Consider the following 21,161-nt stretch of genomic DNA (forward strand, 5'->3'; position numbering starts at 1 on the left):
GTAACAATACACAGATCACAAATCCGTCAGATTTGGCTTGTAACACGACTCATGGCTAAAGCTGGCAACTGACGTGATTGCTCAATGTGAGCTCGTTACAAGTCGAATTCGGCACTTCAGAGGGCCTACTGCGAACCACGCTCGACGTGATGCCTGTCTGTAGTAAATACTTGTACGTCAGTGTTAGAGGGAGGCAACGCGTTAAACGTGGTTCGCGGTAGGCCTTCAGCCTTCAGTACAACGAGCGGAGCTACTCCATGCCAACATTTACATCGTATAGATGCTCATATTAGTCACAACTTTTAACACGAATAGGTAATTACGTCATTTTATAGGAAGTAAATAACTTACAGTAAACGATGCCATATGTACATAAAATAATTAACAATGCATATATCAATGCCATATATATATATATATATATACTTATATCATAAATATTACTGGAGTTTAAGACGGTATATGATGCATTGGAATGCGATTGATTAGTATGAACTGCAACATTATTAGTTTATGTTTTTTAACAATCTTCACTACGGAGAATAAAAATACTTGGATTAATTGAAATCCCTGCAGTCGGGATTGTCCTCCTATACCTTATATATAACTATAAACAATACTTATAAACGTTTAATAATAATTAGAATGCGCAGTTGACGGTATGTAATCTATGGCAGGCAACGAACACAGAGAGAGATAAGCTGAGTGGCGAGCGCGTCGAGTAATTCGTCACTCGTAGTGGATGGATCGCTCGGTGTTCATCCCAAAGCCCGCGCCCGCTTCGCATTAAGATGAACCATTTATTTTTCACTCAGAACTAAGATTGTAAAAAGGGAATCATTTTAGTCTTTTCTTTGGCTTAATATACTTTTAAAAGAATTATTTTCAATTGCTATTATGGACGTTTGACTTTTAGATTGACCTATTTGTAAAATAAAGTAGACGGTAAAGACTACGGGACATACGGGACTAAAGTTATAGGCTATTCTTCTAGTCAAATCAGCTTATTTTTAGGAGACTGTCAAAACGAATTTTAACGATTTAATAATATGAAATCGAATTCAGTGACGTCACGGTCAACTCATTTGCTTTATTTATTTTTTACCAACTTATTAAATAAAAATTGGGTTTAAAAATAACTACATTTTCTGATGTTTTATTTCGTACGTACAATAAAAAAATATTCGATGCACATTGATAATGGATCGTTTCCAAATGGCAAATGCTACATTCGCGTATTAATGGTACAAATAAGCCTCACACGGCAAAACAACCAATTTTCTCATTCAAAAAGGAGCATGCCATCAAATAATCCATACCTAGCCTAGCTAAAAAGCACACAAGTTGCAATCATTACCCAAAACATAAGTTTGGATAAGATAGTTACTACGAGTAAACTATGGTTAGCAAAACGTTTTTGTAAATAAAAGTAAATAGTTATATAAGTAATAGAAATAATTAATAATGTAATTTAAAGTAAGTGTCGGAAGCCGGTAATTTGTTTAATGAAAAGGGCCTGCTACACCACTCCCTGACCTAACTACACGATACAAGGGATTACCAAAAATGTAGATATTCGTTTAGTAGTTCTAGTTTTACCCTCAACTTTTTATTCACTGTACTAAGTTGCTTTATTTTACTCAAGCTTTTGCTTTTATAAGATAGATACGATAACATACGAAAGTACTTTATTCACTGCTACTGGACTTTACTGCTTGAAATGACCAAAATTATACCTTCAATGTTCTACTGATAATTAAAAAAAAAAACCGCCGCTTTTGGAGTTCTGGTGAAAGGTACTTGCGAATGTTGGATTATGTAGAAATATGTAGGTATTTTTAAAACTGATTTTAATGTAAATCATTGATTATTTGATGGAAACACAAATGAATATACGTACCTATACCGTTAAGGTTTGGGGAGTTTCCTCTATTCCTCATGAATCCGATATCCGATTATAAGAAATAGAGCTTTACAAAATTTGACTTGAAAACTCAATAATATGCTTAACAAACATAACAAAGAGAACAAATCTCCTAACAAATAAATGTTCTGAACGTAAATGCATGCTGTTCTTATAAAAATACCAAAGTCACTATAAGTGTGCCGTTCAGATTTGAGCTGAGTTCCGTTCAGACCATCATCAGCGGTTCCACTGCACCAAATGTCACTGTTCCGTACGTAAATGCATGCTGTTCTTATAAAAACACAAAAATCACCATTTATGTATGCCTTTCAGATTTGTTCCCTCGAATTCTCCAGGATCCCATCATCATAACTGGGTTCTGATAAAAATGGGACCAATCTGTATGTATATACATTCAATCAAAAAATAAAATTTCAAAATCGGTCCAGGGTGCGTAGCCGAATGGCACAAACGCTCACGAAACGCTCACGAAACGAAACGCTAGTAAATATCTATCTCTATCGCGCTTGCGTATTGGCGCGACAGAGCCAGCGGCGTATCGCTTTCGTTTGGCGTCGGAGAAATGCCATTCGGCCAGGGTGGCTAGCCGAATGGCACAATCGCTCACGAAACGCTCACGAAACGAAGCGCTAGTAGATATCTATCTCTATCGCGCTTGCGTATTGGCGCGACAGAGCCAGCGGCGTATCGCTTTCGTTTGGCGTCGGAGAAATGCCATTCGGCTACGGGGCCAGGCCCTATCTACTAGCGCTTCGTTTCGTGAGCGTTTCGTGAGCGATTGTGCCATTCGGCTAGCCACCCTGGTGTCGTAGCCGAATGGCATTTCTGCGACGCGAAACGAAAACGAAACGCCGCGAAAGTTAGTCTGGCTCTGTCGCGCCAATATGCACGAGCGATAGAGATAGATATATCTACGAGCGTTTCGTTTCGTGAGCGTTTGTGCCATTCGGCTATACGTACCCAGTAATGACGGAGATATCGTGGAACAAACATTAAAAAAAAACATACAGACGAATTGAGAACCACCTTCCTTGAGATTTGGGGCGGCGGGTAAAAACAATAAGTAAAAATCGTGAAAGTTTTAATAAGTAGGTACTTAAGATACCTTAAATACCTAATCTCTTTATTTCAATTCAAAGTACTTAGTGCCGATAGGTAGATGCTTCCCGCTCTTACATTTTTATATATGACACTAGCATAACACTAATAACACTATCTGCTTACATTAAATCAAAATAGAACACCATTAATAATACACTACCGTTCTATCAATAATTCATAATAAATCTTGACCTACATAGTATTACTTCTCCTTATTACGGGCATGCTTACCTAAAGTGTAACAAAATCAGCATGGCATTATGGAACGGCTTACCTTAACACAAACTCGATAGCGAACCAAATGACGACGACAGTTTCCATGTAGAAGAGCACTATTCCGGCGCGAGCCTCGTACTCCTCGATGGTGGAGAAAACGGATAGCGACAGGCACATGAACACCATCAGGAACCTAACAAAATACCAACAATTAATACTCCCCTGTGTTCAGTTACAGGAACAAAAATATTTGAACATGCTTTTAGTTTTGTGATAAGTATTAAAGTCGTGTTCAGATATTTTTGTACGCGTTAGTGCGTTTTCACATTATCCGATCCAATATTGGATTTGGGACGGAAAAATTAAAGATGGCGGCTTAAATGTATGTGGTATCGGTCCTACATCCGATATCGGATCGGATAATGTGAAAACGCACTAATGTAACTGAACGCCATTGTTCACATATTCAGTGTATATAAATAAAGAACCTATCTTAATCTCCTCAGGTACAAATGTTTGTGGATATTCCAAAATCTATTTTGAATTTTTGTTGTGTTATAATTGCATCTGGGACTAGGGAGACACAACAACGGCAATGACGCTAGAAACTGACAACTCTGTGACTATTTCTGGATCGATAAGTAACATTGGTATTCAGCGTCAATATTTACTTGTTGGACAGGCAATGAACGACTTAAATGTCACTGTCGAACTACAATTGTCTCCGTGGTTAAACAGGGCACAGTTGTAAAATAGTAAATTGTGACATTCTTAAGTAAAGGTACCACATTGTTGCATACCATAAGGACTAAATCAATGCTTCAAAATAGAATGAGAAGCCTTTCATCCAAGTTAGATGATGCTAGGCTTCATTTAATATACCTACGAGAAAAGTGAAATGTATAAAATATTTACATTAAGTTCGTAAGTGTTTGAATAGCGTCCAACAGTTATCCGCTGACCACTAGTGTTCGACGCCGCGCCGAAACCGCCCCATTAATTGGCAGTCTGAATGTGAATTCATAATATTCCAAAATGTAATCACTAATTACCGTGGTTTCAGTTATTGGAGCTGCCTATCCAACATGCCAATTATTTAAGTTCCTTGGCGTAGATTAATCATTCAAATATTTCAAATTAGACACCGCTCTTCCATATTCCTTCCCGAGACATTGGGTCGTTTGCTACGGAGCGTAATGGTCAATCGATTGGCATGTTGGCTATGCATCCTGGGGACATTAGGACGTTACCTTAAAATAATGGAACAGCTGTCAATAATCACCGTCTAACTAAACACATTAGTAGCATTCAAAATAATCTGAGTTCACTATTCTAGTTATAGGCAGACTTTTCACATTGAAAGTTTATGAACACCGAAATACTCGTAGTTTTAATAATATCATACTAAAGTTATTCTTAATGTGCACTTAAACTAATATGTAAATGTAATATTAGTATACACAACTTGGAACTTATCCAAGAATATTAAGTTAGTATTCGGTTGAACTAGTACTAGGCAATTGAGCGAGGCAAATAGAACCAGTATAGTAATCGTTGTAGTTATAATTTCGTACTTTTACTAGCTCGTAAATCTCATATTTGTAAATGATTTGCGACTAGAAACACAAGCACGGTTCGAGCGTATCACTTAAACGTCTCATTTCATATGCCATAAAAATAAAGTGCGGTAGGTATTTCGATACGCTGTCGGTTGTAAACGGAAGTGTTTACGAATTACTTTAAATATCTCGCTAGTTTAACTTTAAACACGCTTTTGTAGATATAATATAACGTCGTTGGTCGAGCATGTTAATAATTCCTAATAATAACAAAATAAATATAAATGTTCGTTTGTTTTGTTCCTCTATTTTCCATCTTAATCTTCGTAACACAAATCTCTCGGCACCGGGAATCGATGTAAATACAAGGACAAAGTTATATGTGCAAATAGAGACATCGAGAAACTAGGATAGCATTCATGAAAAGGACGAGATAAAATAAAACGTAGAGTCTTGTTTACAAGCATAAGAAATCGGGTTAATGTTCAAAGTGGACGACTTACACAATCATATGATACAGGACGGCCTTAACACCCCTCGGCCGTTCAAGGAAATTGTAGAACTTGGATTGTAGGCGGCGGTAACGCGCGTCGCGACGCGTGGCGCGGTAGCTGAGCGGCTTGCCCAGCAGCGACATCCGCGGCGTCGCCAGCCGGTCGCCGCCGCCAGGCTTACTCTCACTGCGAACAACACCGCACATCACTGCCACTTCTATTATACCCTCACTGCTTATCTGCCCTCATCCTTATTCCATTTATTCTTTCGCCTAATCCGCACTTTGTTTTTCAAGCTTTATGTTATTCGTATTGTACTCGTACGTCTTAAAGAGTTGTTGATTTTCTAAAAAGCTCTCGAATAGGCCTCGTGCGGAGCGCGGTACCCTGCTCTTGTGCCGAGACGCTGTCAATAACACGTAGTATAAACCATCGGAGCGACTATTTATACGCTTGCCTTGTTTCAATGAGACTATGCGAATAGAGCTCATAATTAAAGCGTTTATCACACGATAAGGATGTAGTGTTTTATGTCTGATAAATAAAATATACATTTAAATCATATCAGTAAATTTTGTAGAACCAATAAATATCTAGATACTACTACGTAATACTGATAAAAATTACCAGATGTACATACAAAAAGGTAAGAATAAATGGAGCGAGTGTTTTGGCTGCTACGCCACGCTCCCCTCGTGTTGAAAAGGCATCACCTGGCCCGCTTCGTGAGCGATTTAACTTTACGTCACGCTATGAAATCATGGGCTGCGATGTGACACAAAGTGAAAATTTCCTATTCAATATATCTGATTCCTTTTACATGCCACGCAATAATAGTTTGGTTGCTATGAGATTTTTCCTCACAAAAATCGGGCCGCTTCAGCATTTTCGATTTTCATTTTTGCTGACAAGTAGGCATAGGGAAAAAATATAGCGGTCATATAACAAAAACCGGCCAAGAGCGTGTCGGGCCACGCTCAGTGTAGGGTTCCGTAGTTTTCCGTATTTTTGTCAAAAACTACTGAACCTATCAAGTTCAAAACAATTTTCCTAGAAAGTCTTTATAAAGTTCTACTTTTGTGATTTTTTTCATATTTTTTAAACATATGGTTCAAAAGTTAGAGGGGGGGGACACACTTTTTTTTTCCTTTAGGAGCGATTATTTCCGAAAATATTAATATTATCAAAAAACGGTTTTAGTAAACCCTTTATTTTTAAATACCTATCTAACAATATATCACACGTTGGGGTTGGAATGACAAAAAAAATCACTCCCCACTTTACGTGTAGGGGGGGTACCCTAATAAAACATTTTTTCTCACTTTTTATTTCACCACTTTGTCGGTTTGATTGATATACATATTGGCACCAAATTTCAGCTTTCTTGTGCTAACGGTCACTGCGATTATCCGCGGACGGACGGACGGACGGACAGACAGACAGACAGACACGGCGGCGAAACTATAAGGGTTCCTAGTTGACTACGGAACCCTAAAAACTACCCTGTAGTTACTATAGGGAGCGTGTTTTGTGCATTAAGTAAGTTTAGTGTGGTAAGGTGGTAAGTAATGCTACAGTAATGTGGTTGGTGCCTTTAGCTTGCAGCTTACACATATCAGTCCTGATAATTTAGTTAAAATGTTATGATAACTATCTAAACTATAATTCGCATTTAAAAATAAAAAGTGGGCTGATAGCATTTTAAAATTTTAAAGAAAAAAAAAATGTATGACTATACCTATTGACTATTGACTATAAGTAGGTAAAAAACCGCATGAAAGCACTTAAGCGTGTCCTATGCAGGAAGTCCGCTCTGTGCAGCTTTCTGTACACAATAAGGAAAAGCAGATTCGCAGAGCTCCATGATACTTTTTCTAAGAAAGGAAGACATATCCCATAACCCATAGCTCTAAAACAGCGAAACTAATCATGTTAATTTTATTTAGCTTTGCTTTAACACTTTCGCTACCAAGAACCCGACTGTCGGGCACACCGCTCGTAGAAGCGTAGCCGATTACATGGGGAAACCCGTATGTAGCGAAAATGTCGTAGCGCCGCGTAGAGCCCGGTTTCGAAAGTGTTAATGGGTTTTCATACTACTGGAGAAGGTCCAAAAGTTCGAGCAGTGCATTCAATTGTTTCCGAATCAATTTTTGAGAAGCTTTCTATTTCGTTTTACTATACACGGTGAAATAAAAAGGACCGTTCGAACTTTGCACAGTGAATTTAAGGTCATATATAATGAACAACGTTTATTATGGGACCAATGCTGAAATCGCGAACCAAAAATTTGGCTGTTCTATAGACATGAACGGCATCATGATAGTCGAAATGTATGATACGACTAAATTCTTTTTTGCGATTTCAGCATTGGTCCCATAATAGAAGTTGTTCATTATGACCTCAAAAGTCACTGTGCAAAGTTCGAACGGTCCTTTTTTTCACCCTGTATATTCATTACCTACTTGTGAATATATGGGTTAAATCGCAAAAAATGCACAATTTTTATACTTATAGGTATATAATAAATAGTTGCTTTGTTTTTATTATGCCAATCTCTGAAATTCAGAAAAGATATATGAAGTTTTAGTTTTGATATGTGATCAACTGATTAGGAATACGCTGTTAAAATTACTGGGTTTCCTTATGTTACACCGTGTAGTGTAAATAAATTTAGTGATTAAATCCCGTTTTATACCCCCATAAATATATAGTATAATTATAAATATCTAAGTAGTTAAAAAAAAAATGGTTTATTCATTAACTTATTAGTTATTTAAGTAGAGTAGGGATTAATCATCCATAAATGGAATATAATTAACTAAAAAGTAGTGAGTACATATAATATACGTTATGTACGTTGTACGTACTATTCAAGTTATTAGAAAGCGAAAAATCAATTTGATCTAATTGATGAATTAAGAGTTAATTTGGAACAAAAGCTCAGATTTAGCGAAATTGTACCTACATAACAATCACTGTGGATAGTTTGTCTCTATAAAAGTTCTGTATCATTTTGACCATCATGGTTGTGATCTCAATGACCTTTGAACTTTCCTCGGGATGGGTACGTCTCGTCTTTTTAAGATCGGGGTTTACATCGGGGATCGCGGCGGCGAACTGTCGACACGGAAGAAATCCTTCTCGACGTTGACGAGGATTATGCAGCAAACGGAAGGATCCAATATGTAAAGTGATTCGAACCAAAAAGTCTGGAAAACGTTAACTGATTATACAATACAAATATTATTTTTTTTAATACAGTGTTTTAGCTGTTTAGCTTGCGAGAAGTTGGATTTCACGAACTAGTGTGTTTTAATGTTAGTCTAGTTTTCTAAGACGGAGTTAAACTGGAAACCTACTATTAACAAGAACATTAAAATATTGATATTCAATTGTTTACTTTTCAGTCATACTAATTATAACTGAATGGGAAGAAACGGCGCCTGTCAAACTAGAGGCATTTTTACTTTTTACTATGTTTTACTTAAGCTTCCGCCACACATGAGCGTTGTGAGAGAGTATAGTGAGCGGGGCGCGGCGCTGGCGGTACGCTCTCATCGCGTCCCGCTCACGCCACGCAAACTTGCTGATTGTTTTCAGTGGTTTTCGTTGATTGTTACATTTTTATTTTTCGCACTCGCTTTGAGAGTCGTAGCAAGATGTCTCGTGATGTAATGACACACTTCCCGCACTAGTAACGAAATGTACTAAGTATTATTGAATAACTCGCCTTGCTCTGAGTTCCTATAAAAATAACAAAAGAAATATGAATTATGAACTACAATGAAAATATTTAAAGTTCCAAATTCACTGCAAAGCTTAAACTAGGTCTTTATTTTGGAGCTAAACATCTGCAAGATTGTATAATTATATTAGCAGTTTTTAACCGAATTAAGTGACAAGGTAGGTACTAAAACTAGCCATCAACTATCATATGAAGTTCTTCAGAATAGATTACCTACTTCTGGTATGTATTTTCTAGATGTTAAATAAAGGGTCAAGTGAGAGTCACGCGAGGTAGAGCAGACGTCTTCTTCTAATTGTACTAATGACATAAGGACGGATAATCTATCTCACGGCGACATACTCTCGCTTCAATCTTATGCTAAGGGTGCAGACAGATTCGAAAATATTGAAAAACGGAAATCGTGATTAAAAAAGGCGGTTGAGTTTAAGTTGCTAGTCATGAGGATCTTAGACGGTCGAACTTTACGAAGAGAGGATATTACGAAATTGTAAGGAAGTTGTTTTTTATATTTTGGGTTCGGAACTCTCAAGGTAGTGTCGAAACAAAATGAAAACATGCCAAAACTTTAAAACAGAATTGGAAGGCATCGAACAGGACTACTACAATCTCGTTAGAAATGACAATAATTATTGATTACAAACCTTCGTGAGTTCGTATTTTCATACTTTGTACTAAGTATGTAAGTGTTAGATATGTTATACATACATATATATGACACATCCCTTAAAGGGATAAATTCGCCTTTGTACTTATAATAAGCTCTTTTTCCTGTGTGTTGTATTATATTCTGGTACAATAAAGTGTTTTACTACTACTACTACTACATACCTAAATATAGGTATATCCAATTGCAGCTGTTTTGATATAATTATGTACCTAATAAATTTTACTATTATCCCTAGGTAATTGGTATCAGTTAGTAAGTATACTAGTTAAACAAATTATAAATGCAGACAGCAATCGCAATAAAAAAAAATCAACAGTGATCGGCTCTGGCCAACATAGGACTCGAACCCACATCTTTGGATTACCAGTCTAATGCGTTACCATTGTTACCAAATGAAGCCAGTGGTTTCAATATTCTATCACTAGTCCTACTAACTATTGAATTTAACTGTTAGAATAAATACCTTAAGACATGAGTAAAAATACCCCCTACCCTACTTATCGAACTACTAAAATACATGTATTCTTATTTCTTCGGTAAGCTCATAGCTTTAATTAAATTAGATATAGTATATCTATTCGATAACCATTCTATTGCACGATAATTCAAAACAAGCACTCAAAGGAATCCAATTAAGCTACTATATCTATCGCTTTAAGTACATTTATATTGTATCTTTGTCTTTTTGCCCACGGCGTGGGTTTTAATATAGATATGTACTTACTCTATTAGATATCGGCTTATCATAAATACTTAATTGGAATATCAATATCCCAGCCACCGATAAGCGTAAATGCACCTACTTACCTGTGACATTAGAAACTTGCATAAGGGTACTGCTTACTAAACGGTACCTACTACGTAGTTTAGAAATCTGTTAAATTATACCTGCGATACATTTTAATATGTTTCCAGATGCAATAACATACCTACAGCGATAATAATGTAGGTACTGTACTGAAGCATAACTTCGTCTTCTCCTGTACCATGTTTGGGTCTGATACGTATGACGGACGAGTTAATTGCATACATATAACATGACCTAATCTTTAATATAAAATTCAACTAAGAAACCAATTCATATGACGTTAATTTACACTCAGCAGGCAAGCAGTTAATATTTGATTAACATAGGTGTTGGTTAGTTGGGCTCCGAGAGTGCGTCGTAAAATGAAGGTATTAAGGCAACTCAAGTTACGGAGCTACTTGTTGTGTAGCTTATGAATACATCATTCCAGTTAATTTTCTTTGGCACGTTAATTAACCTTATTCTGCAACAAAGCACATTTTGTATATATTGGTAACATACATGTTTTTACATCTTCAAAGTTTATTATAGTAGGTATTTTGATGTAATAATCTATTTATATGATTTCACAACCTCAAAATAATAGAATGGTTTATCGTTGTACGGGTTTTCTAAACTAATGTAGGAAGACAGCACACAAAAAATATAAATTTTTAGTGGCATAAAATTAAAGCGCAAATACCTAAAATAACTAAGAAAAATAAATTTTCTATTAATATTTAATATCTATCTACGAGTAGCAAATAATAAAAATTGTTAATTAAGTATCTTTTGTTTGAAACGAAGAAAACTCAAAACCTAAAAATATTGTCTACGAAAGATCTACGAATATTGCGAATGTAATAGAAGTGTAGAAATATATTACCTATGTCGTATAGCATCTTCATGTACACGAACACGCCTTGCCGATTTCATTTTCACCTAAACATTTTATGCCAATCAATAAATTTTATATTAATAGTATATGCCATAATATCGTTATTTGAAATAAATGAGATTGGTTGGTATAATTTTGTCGAAGCCGGTAATTTATTTAGTCGCTTCATTAAGCTCGAGTCGATATTGAGAATTCCCGCGCCGGATAAAATTCTCCGCTACGGCCCGCTGTCTCCGGGTAAAAACAAAGACTGGCCCTCGATACGAGCTCGTGAATCATGGCTATACGTCCTATAGACGCGGAGGCTACGGGGTTGCAGGGCTATTGCGAGGATAACTTACATACGTAATGAGCCAATCAAATATGTGTGTTAATATAGCGTCTCGTGGGCTTACGTTAAGAAAGCTTATACTCACAAGCCGCAATGTAAGCGTAAACGTATGTGCACAGGGCTAAAAGCTATAATTTATTATTTATTCATTATTAATTGAGTACGTGCCTAATTATTACTACAGTATTGTTATTAGCCTCACACCAAGCGTGTTTATTGTTTACAGATACAGTTTCTGCATTCCTTGTTCAAATAGAATTTGTTAACAGAAACAATCTATTTGGCTACCTATCCACTTGCATTTCAGTATCCAAAACATCTGGTCTGGAACTGTTATTATGAACACATGAATTGCATGTCGCGGCGCGGCGGCGCACTGGCCCTGCTCGCTATCGTGGTTTTAATCGCGATCTAAATTACTTAATGCAAAAAATCTGTTACGGAACTCTACATATCTAGGTAATGGTAAACTATCGATCCAAATACGAGTATCATAAAGGGTTCGTGCGCCACAAACTCAAATCATTGTTATTAACAATCATTTCGAAGGCACAAAGCACTATGCGGTTTCGTATGTGCATGCTATTTGTTTGTTTAATGAAATACGTTCATTAGTCTCATTGACGCGTGATAAACAGTCTACAACGGTGTCGTGCAAAAATCGAAACACCAAACATTACTTACGTACCTTAAAATTCACAGCCAATCTAAACAACTGGAAACTGACATCCATAAATATTTACATTCCGGTAGACGTGAGACGCGTAATCGCGCGTGATATAGGTGGTGATGTATGGTGTGGTGCGGGGCGCGGCGGGCACGCGGCACGTGGGATGCGGGCCCGGTGCGCCGGCATAATAGCCGCGCTGCAGGCTCGCGGGCGCAGCGTGGGGCGCGCGGAGAGCGGCCGCCGACTGACGGCCGACGCCGCCGCCGCCGCCGCGCCGCGCCGCCGCCGCCGCCCTCGCCCGCCGAAGCCCGGCCGCCCGCCCGCCCGCGCACCTCTAATTCTAATTGTTGGCCTCCTCCAGCGATTCAGGTCATCGTACCTGCACTCGAATTCGACCCTAAATGAAAAAAAAAACTCGGTTATTATTTGCATATTTAATGCGCGTTCGTTTGATTAAATTTTTATTAGTGTGAAAGTGCAACTTTCGCTTACTAATAGAAAGCACAATTCCAACGAAAGTGGATTGGTATAAAGCCAAAAGTTCAAACCTATTAAGTCTGAATGTCAAAAAATATATTATCAGACGATTAGGTCACTGTGATTTGAGGTAAAGTTCGCTGCGCTTTTTTATTTCATAGTATAATACTCGTAAACTATTACTAATAAGAGTAATAAGTGCCGGGCTACTTGTTACGCGTGGTTTGTACTTACGCGCCAAAAGCAAAAGGTGTACGGAAGCGTGTTACGATCGGATACGCCGTCGGACGCCGCCAAAGCCAATGGTTGATTAATTGTAAATGGTTGTCTGCTTCGATTGTGTGTATGTCGTAGGATATCGGCGATGAATAAAGAGTACCTATCGGCCCGATTCGAACTCTCATCTCATATGCGACAAATATTAGATTAGTGTTCGATATCGACCGGATATCATTGTAAAAGTGACGATTTTGTTTGAAGGAACGTTACGTCACAGAGACTCTTAGAAACATTGATGGAATAGGTCGAGGGTTGCAAATAGAAAAAAAAACTAAATGTTTTTTTTTCAGAATTATGAAAAAAAACCGAGCACCATTTATTTTTTCTAAATATGGTTTTTTTTCAGATGAACAAATAATTCGACAATAACGGTTTTTTGTGACTTGTAACGTGTTTCAATAACAAAAACGTACATTTTTTCGACTAACATTCAGTATACAAACGTTTATTGGGAATCCCCGACGCGGCGTGCAACGTGGAGAGGCGGTGGTGTTGCCAACAGTAAATAGTGATAACTACCAACTACAGATTTCGTAAATGTTACTTTTATAAGACCAGAAATCAAAGTTATTTGATTAAATTCGTTTAATAGTTAACATTAAGTCTAATAAACCGCATAAAAGTATTAACTACTTTGCAAATTTTGAGATTTTGTACTTTAGAAAAAAAACATACTCCAGAAAAAAAACTGTTTTTTTTTCACGGTTTTTTTTTCATGTTTTTTTCAAGCCAGAAAAAAAACCGTTTTTTTGTAACCCTAAATAGGTCAGTGCCTATGCGGCTTGTTCATGTAGGCCGTATAAATTATACAAAGATATCACCGATTTAATAGCTGGTACGTAAGGCCCACTTGCACCAACCCCTTAACTCAGGGTTAGTGGGCTGTCATCTGTCAAATTCCATATAAAATGGTGGGTTAACCCTCCATTTTCGTTGGTGCAAGTGGCCCTAAGTGTTGCTGGGACTAATTCTAATAAGGCCTAGTTACGTTTCGGGTGAGAAGGTCAGATGGCAGTCGCTTTCGTAAAACTTAGTTCCTATGCCAAATCTTGGGATTAGTTGTCAAAGCGGACCCCAGGCTCCCATGAGCCGTAGCAAACGCCGGGATAGTGCAAAAGGGTATGACGTAAGTATTAAAAGCCATAATAGTTATTTCACTCGGTGGCAAAGTTTGTTTAACCTTCGTGCCTTGATACCCTCGCAACGCTTAAGATTCCACTTTTTGAACCACTCGCTACGCTCGCGGTTCAATATTGGAATCTTTTGCTTGCTCGGGTATCAATATTGGCACGTGTGGTTAAACAACTATTTTGCCCCCTTGTAAAACACAACATTTTTCACCACACCAACACGAACAAAATACTGACTATAAAACATCAAAAAAATGAAATCCATCAATTTATTCATTTCATCATTTTCAAAATCATCATTTATAGGTAAATCTAGCAGCCAGATTAAGACATCGAAAATTTGTATGAAATTACTTTGCCCCCTTGTGGATAAAATGCAATTTGCTATCTGTTTTCGAATAGAAAGCCTTTACCAGTTGGTGTGGTGAAAATTATTTTATTAGTTATTCTTAAAATTAAAATCTTTGTTAAAACACTTCCAAAATTGTCTACCTACCTACACAGGTATTTCATTTAATATTTCTTATCAACAACATTAAATTTACGCCAACTCATATACTTAGGCTACTATGTTGGCTCAACACAACGGAAAATCTAAGTGCCTACTTAATGGGGTCGCGCCCTATTGCCCTTTTTGTAAGAATACTTATTATAAAAATAACCTACTTAATATATTAGGTGGTTGACAACAACAGTGTCGCGGGCAAAAAGTATTTTCTTTTTTGCAATAAATGGAGATATCTGCGGCCCTCTACGCCTAGGCGTAAATCACCGCGAGTCAGCTCCGTGGACTCACGAGGATTCTTATAAAGTTTATTACGCCTTTTGGCTAGAGCCCCCTATATACGTTCTCCCGACCATATTTCCTGTTATATAATGTAGCTTTATTGAACGAAACACGCTTGAATCGGAATTTAATTACGCTCGAACGTGTATGTAATAACGAGTCCATTTCCTCGTCATAGACGCTTGTTCTGTTACAAGCGGACCCCAGGCTCCCATAAGCCGTTGCAAATTCCGGGATAACGCAAGGACAATGATGATGATCATTAATTAAAAGGTGTTTTTGAGTTATTCTTCATTTTCACCCTGTAATAAATTTTTGAAATAATTCTCAGCAGCAATGTACTTTAAACGTGGTTGCGATGACATTCAATGACAACTGTCAAAGAGTGTGTTTAACGCCGATTGTGTTTGCATTACATTGCGGACTGAATTATTTTGTATGAACAAATATTTTATTTCAATTTTAGTAAAAGTTATCTAATTACATTTCTTATTATACCAACCACCGTTAAGAGATCGCCCGTATTAGCTTTACACGCTGTTTATTCCGTGACATTTAACTACGCTATCGAGTAATATATTAAAAACTCATGGTAGCTACACAAAACTCCTTTCTATGTTTCCATCTTTATTTTTATAAGCCTTCCATTTTGAGGGACCATTCGATCCTGTTCATAAATCATGAATTGAGAGGTAGTCGCTGACCTTTTCGGAATTTGGCGACGAATTTTTGGGGGTTTTATGGTAATTTTAGAGATAATAGACCGTTACAGACGAAGGGATTCGGTGCTGAAACGATCCTGATTTTTTTGGTTAGTCGACGAATTTTCAAACTAGGTACGAAAGGGTTGTCTATTGTTTGCCCGACAGTCATTTAACATAATATTCATTTGCCCGAATCTAACTTGCCTGAATTTCATTTGCCCGAATGATTTGTTTACCATAAAAATCATATGACATACTCGTTGTTTATCCGAATATTACCTTCCATAATCATACAATGCCATACTATTTGTTAGCCATATTATTAAGTGCAATAATATGGTTTCATAGAATATTCAAACGCCATAAGCAATTTTTGCCATATTAATTGTTACCCATATTATTACCTAACCTAACCTACTTTCTGATAGCAATTTCATTTTCCACAATGGGTCACAGTTCTAACCTAACCTAACCTACTTTTCCAGCAGTTTCATTCTCCAGGGGGTCACAGTTCTAACCTAACCTAACCTACTTTCTGATAGCAGTTTCATTTTCCAGGGGGTCGCAGTTCTAACCTAACCTAACCTACTGTCTGATAGTATTTTCATTTTCCGGGGGGTCACAGTTCTAACCTAACCTAACCTACTTTTCAAGCACTTTCCTTTTCCAGAGGTTCACAGTTCTAACCTAACCTAACCTACTTTCTGATAGCAGTTTCATTTTCCAGGGGGTCACAGTTCTAACCTAACCTAACCTACTTTCTGATAGCAGTTTCATTCTCTAGTCCTTCTAGTACCTATTATAGTAGTTTTCGATTCTGCCAAAGCACATTATGGAAATTGACTTTTCTGGACGCTAATTTGTATGACAAATGATGGTATGGAATGTGGTAATTACGGATTTCGATGATTCTGACAAATGACATTATGGAAACTGACTTTATGGGAAACAAAGTTTCTGGCACTAGATTAATATAGTAAACAATGATTATGGCATAAGATGTTATGAGAAACAATATTATGATTGTTGAATAGGATGGCAAATAAAATTATGGCAAATGAAATTCTGGCAAATGGGGGTATCCCGTACGAAAGATTATTAAAACACTTTTTTATACAAATAAGCTACTCATTTTAAAAATTACTAGACGGACTTTCATGCGGTTTTCACCCGTTGATTTTTAAGGAAGATTTAGGTGTGTATTATAATTTGTTAAGATAGGTATTGTGAATAAGGCTGGCAACAAACAGTCTTAAAATTCATAATCTGAAAAAATCATAATCTTACAAAAATCAGATCGAGTGCACGGAGTTCCATACAATTTCACGACTGTCCACACACAGTCTTGTTTTTTAGGATTATGAATTTTCAGATTGATCTGACAGATTGCATACAAGTCTTTTTTTAAGATTATGAATTTTAAGACTGTCTGTTGCCGGCCTAAAATTGGTAGAAATATGACAGATTGACCATAATTTGCTAATCAAGTCGAAAAAACTCACTGGCTTTAACCAGCTTTTCGAGCTTTAATCGAAAACACTGCCCAAGGCGTTGGGGTTGTTTACTTTCACTATGTACGCTCATTGGTAGGTACCTATTTACAATGTTACATAAACTGACCACCAAACAAAGAAAAACTCAAAAATTAATAACTCGCAGCATTTATCTTATCCACTGTTAATAATTGGGTTGGTAACCAATTAATTCTCAAAAAGTCATCATGAAAAATAACGTTTGTTTTTTAATTACAATTTCCACGCTCTTGCACACGCGCATACCCCGGGGCTCGGATCAATTCAAACTTGCCACCAGAACTTGTATGTCAGATTTTTGATTTAGAAATTTTCGGTATTTCGAAAGTGTTTAACTCGGGAGAAAGGCTTCATTTTAAGCCTTCTCGACTTAAACTATGCCTTTCATTCAGTCCGTATCAGTATGCAGGATCGTGACTGTAGTCGCGGACTGCGTCGCGTCCTGCCAAGGCCAAGGCATCCTGGGGACCGATTTTTGAATTTCGAAACCACGAATTCGCCGACCACGAAGTCTGTGGAAAACGACGAAATGCTATTTTTGACCGAGGACGGCTAGTAATTTTAAATTTAGTGGTAATTAGTGTAGGATGACCACTAGTTTTCGATTCTGTTAGTAGAATTTAAATCGTTAGTAGTGGAGATATCATTGAACGAAATTCACGGAATAGAATAGTCGACATTCAAATATCGGCTGTCTGGGACCCTGCAAAGCTTGCAAGTCTGTCAAAAAATTGTCATAAAAAAATTAACTTTGATATACATTTTTAAAGTCCAACGCCTTATGTTAGGATCCTTATCAAACACAGACGAAGGGTTAATGCAGCAGCAGCAGCTCTACTGCTACTTCCGCTTGCTCGGGTATCAATACCAATATTAGCACGTGTAAACAACGACTTTGCCCGCTTGTAAAACAAATAACTATTTTACTCAGCAATTAATACTTAGGGAGCTACAGGGTACAGTCACCGGCATAAATAAGTGATGATTTGTACACCTTGTCACATTAAGATCTTGTTTGAAATGTCATACAAAGTTGTCAAACGATTAAAAGCGACAAGGTACAGAAATTATCACTTATTTTTGCCGGTGACTGTACAGCCCCTACCCTAGAGAATAAGGTATCTTTTTCCTTCGTTTTCTTAGCTCAGATTAATAAAGATTTATGAAGATTCTTGCCATGACATGTTTGTGTGACAAAAGGTAATAGCAGGTGGTAAGAGTAAGGGTAGAGTTATCAGTAGGTATAATTTGAAGAATTTATAACGAAAATACAAATTAAGCTAGGATTAAAATTTTCTATCACAAAATTTAATTAGGTACCTAACATTGACTCGATGGGTAGGTAGGTAGGTACCTACATGATACCAGTATTACCTGTTCCTCTATCAACTTCACTTTAATTTCGGCAGACAGATGCCACTAACTGCAGCGTAGCCGCATAATTTCACTTAGTTAATGAAAAACCCTGATGAAAAGTTGGAGAGGCTCGCGAGTCTGAATAAAAACAAAATAAAACTTTGTTCCCTAGCTGTGAGAGCCCCGCTGCTTAGCGTTTCCTCTGCAATCAAAGCTTTGAACGTAAAATCTGGCTTAAAGGGACATTCTTGCCTACTAAACAGAGCAAACTGACCCAATGAGAAAATATTTGTTGAAGGGTCAGTTTAGGAATTAGTTCGAACCCGAACTTGCGTTTGATCGAGCCCTTATAAAATATGTAACCGTACAAAATGCTAAAAGTTGAGGTTAATTCGTTCTTGAATTTTGGCATCACAATGATATTTTATATTATCAGTGTTTCGGCCTATAACCTACCTAACTATGCTAGCCTTTATATTTTTTGAATTTTAATCTAAGGTACAGCGGAGCAAATCCCGACTGGGGGGCAATTATTATTATTTATTTAATACACTAGGAGCTCTTCGAGCTGATACGTGTATATCACTGCACTTGTGTTTATTTTGCACTTTTCAAAGTTCTGATATAATTGTCCAGTGTATTTTTGAAACAGTTCACTGACGGCGCGCTAATAACAGTTTCTGGTAGAGAGTTCCACACATTAACTACGCGATTCGGCAGGAAGTGTTTCTTAGGGTTGCTAGCAGATGGAGGTTTGATAAGCTTTTTAGAATGCCCTCTCAGTTTTGAGTTCTGGCTTAGTATATATAGGTCTTTCATATTAGTCACATTGTAGTGTCCAGACAAGATTTTGTATGTCTCATGAGATCACCACGCTTTCTTTTATCCCCCAATGATGTAAGACCTCCTGAAGCCGTTCGTCGTATGGCTTGTCTTTTAGTGAAGCGACCATTTTAGTAGCTCTTCTCCGGACTTTTTCCAATAGTGTATATCCTTTTTGAAGTAGGGGGACCATATCTGAAAAGCGTATTCAAGCAAAGGACGCAGGTATGTCTTGTAAATCCCCACAAAAAGAACCTTAGTGATTACATGGAATGCCTTTCGAATCATATAAGGTCAGTGCGGGCAAGACCGGCATAGTTTATTTGAAATAAAGTTTGAGTGGATAAAACTCTATAATTAATGCAGTCTGGCGTAATGCGCATGGTCCTATGGGATAGCAAATATTATATTTTACAAAGCTTTTACAGTATTTTGGTGAAGTAAGGTACTTTTAAGTGATAAAAATCACTTTTTTTAAGGCTCGGCGGGTTGACCGTCCTCCCGCGATGAGCACGGAAAGACCGTCTAGTGCTTGTTGTCGCGTAATTTCATATGAGACTAGGTTCCAAAATCATGATCATTGTTATTTTACGTAATAACGGGGCAGAATGTGCTAGATAACTATTAAAATAACGTTGAAATTTTGAACATATAAGCATTTTTCTATTTATAAGGCAAGACCGGCATATGTCCCGTAGATGGGGTTCATAACCTTTTCTTTTCAGGTCCAGATATTGCATAATACTGTTTTTCCAACGAACACCTGCGAATACAATTTAGTCACGATATTACAGGCTCATATAAATCCAACTACTTATCTGTTTTTGAAACTATGTTAATTAAGAAAACGTAATAGGATATTAAGATACGTGAATTAGTTTGGTAACATTTCTTAGCAATGCTTGGTTTTGGTATAGTCACTACAGTATGAATGAAGGCGAAATTTTTTACATCACACTCGCACACTAAACGTGATTTTACACGCAGGCGGAGCGTGAGTTATAGAAAAATCGTTCTCCCAAGGGAGTTATGAATTTTCTAGTACCGTATTCAATTTTTTTATCTTTTTACATATTTTTATGTTGCAAGTGTGATGAAAAACATTGTGTGTAACTCGGGGAGTATGAATATTACAAACTCGAGTCTTGGAGGAGCTGAGTGGTTCTTTTCTGTTCAAGGATTTTATGTTGCCAGTATAACATATTAATTAAATGAAAAGAGTTTTGATATTATATTTCATGATCATTTAAAAATTGTTGTAGATTAAGTTCGTACTACTGATTTGCAGTAGGTATATTCATTATTAACATTTTGGTAATTTCCTCATAGGTGACGTGAAAAATTGTATTATGTCACATGGTAGCAAAATTATTTCCACCTTGAGCGTTAATACTTGAATCCCTCACTACGCTCAGGATTCTAATTTTGAATCCCGAGCGTAGCGAGATTAGAGATTCGTTTACTTCGTTCAGGATTCAATAAACACCCTTTGCCCCATTTTGCTCGATTACGACTTCAAAAACCCATAGTAGAGATTCAGATGTCATTAATACATAAATATTTACATAAATATTTGTATACTTAATACATAAATATTTGTTATATACAAGTCATGTCTATACATCTTCCGAAGAATGTATTGATAGAACCTTTTTTTGATGCACTTCCTAACA

The 21,161-nt window shown here is 37.0% G+C and overlaps 1 protein-coding gene and 1 long non-coding RNA gene across 10 annotated transcripts in view; both read right to left on the reverse strand.

Annotated features, from left to right (window-relative positions):
• The window catches only part of LOC125225099 (potassium voltage-gated channel subfamily KQT member 4), a 102,314-nt gene extending 89,674 nt beyond the window's left edge, over positions 1-12,640 (reverse strand). For 6 of the 9 annotated variants that reach the window (XM_048128648.1, XM_048128651.1, XM_048128650.1 and 3 more), the window contains exons 1-2: positions 5,307-5,755; positions 3,303-3,437 (exon numbers count right to left, since the gene is read on the reverse strand). In XM_048128648.1, the coding sequence (XP_047984605.1) occupies positions 3,303-3,437; positions 5,307-5,503 (332 nt within the window). In that variant the 5' untranslated portion in view covers positions 5,504-5,755. Of the gene's footprint in view, positions 1-3,302; positions 3,438-5,306; positions 5,756-12,419 lie in introns of those variants that run through there. The other 3 variants (XM_048128649.1, XM_048128655.1, XM_048128653.1) reach the window with 3 other exon arrangements.
• LOC125225106 overlaps positions 1-21,161 on the reverse strand; it is a 350,675-nt gene that overhangs the window by 104,162 nt on the left and 225,352 nt on the right. The window lies entirely within an intron of this gene.

The sequence above is a fragment of the Leguminivora glycinivorella genome, chromosome 4, assembly GCF_023078275.1.
Source record: "Leguminivora glycinivorella isolate SPB_JAAS2020 chromosome 4, LegGlyc_1.1, whole genome shotgun sequence".
NCBI lineage: Eukaryota > Metazoa > Arthropoda > Insecta > Lepidoptera > Tortricidae > Leguminivora > Leguminivora glycinivorella.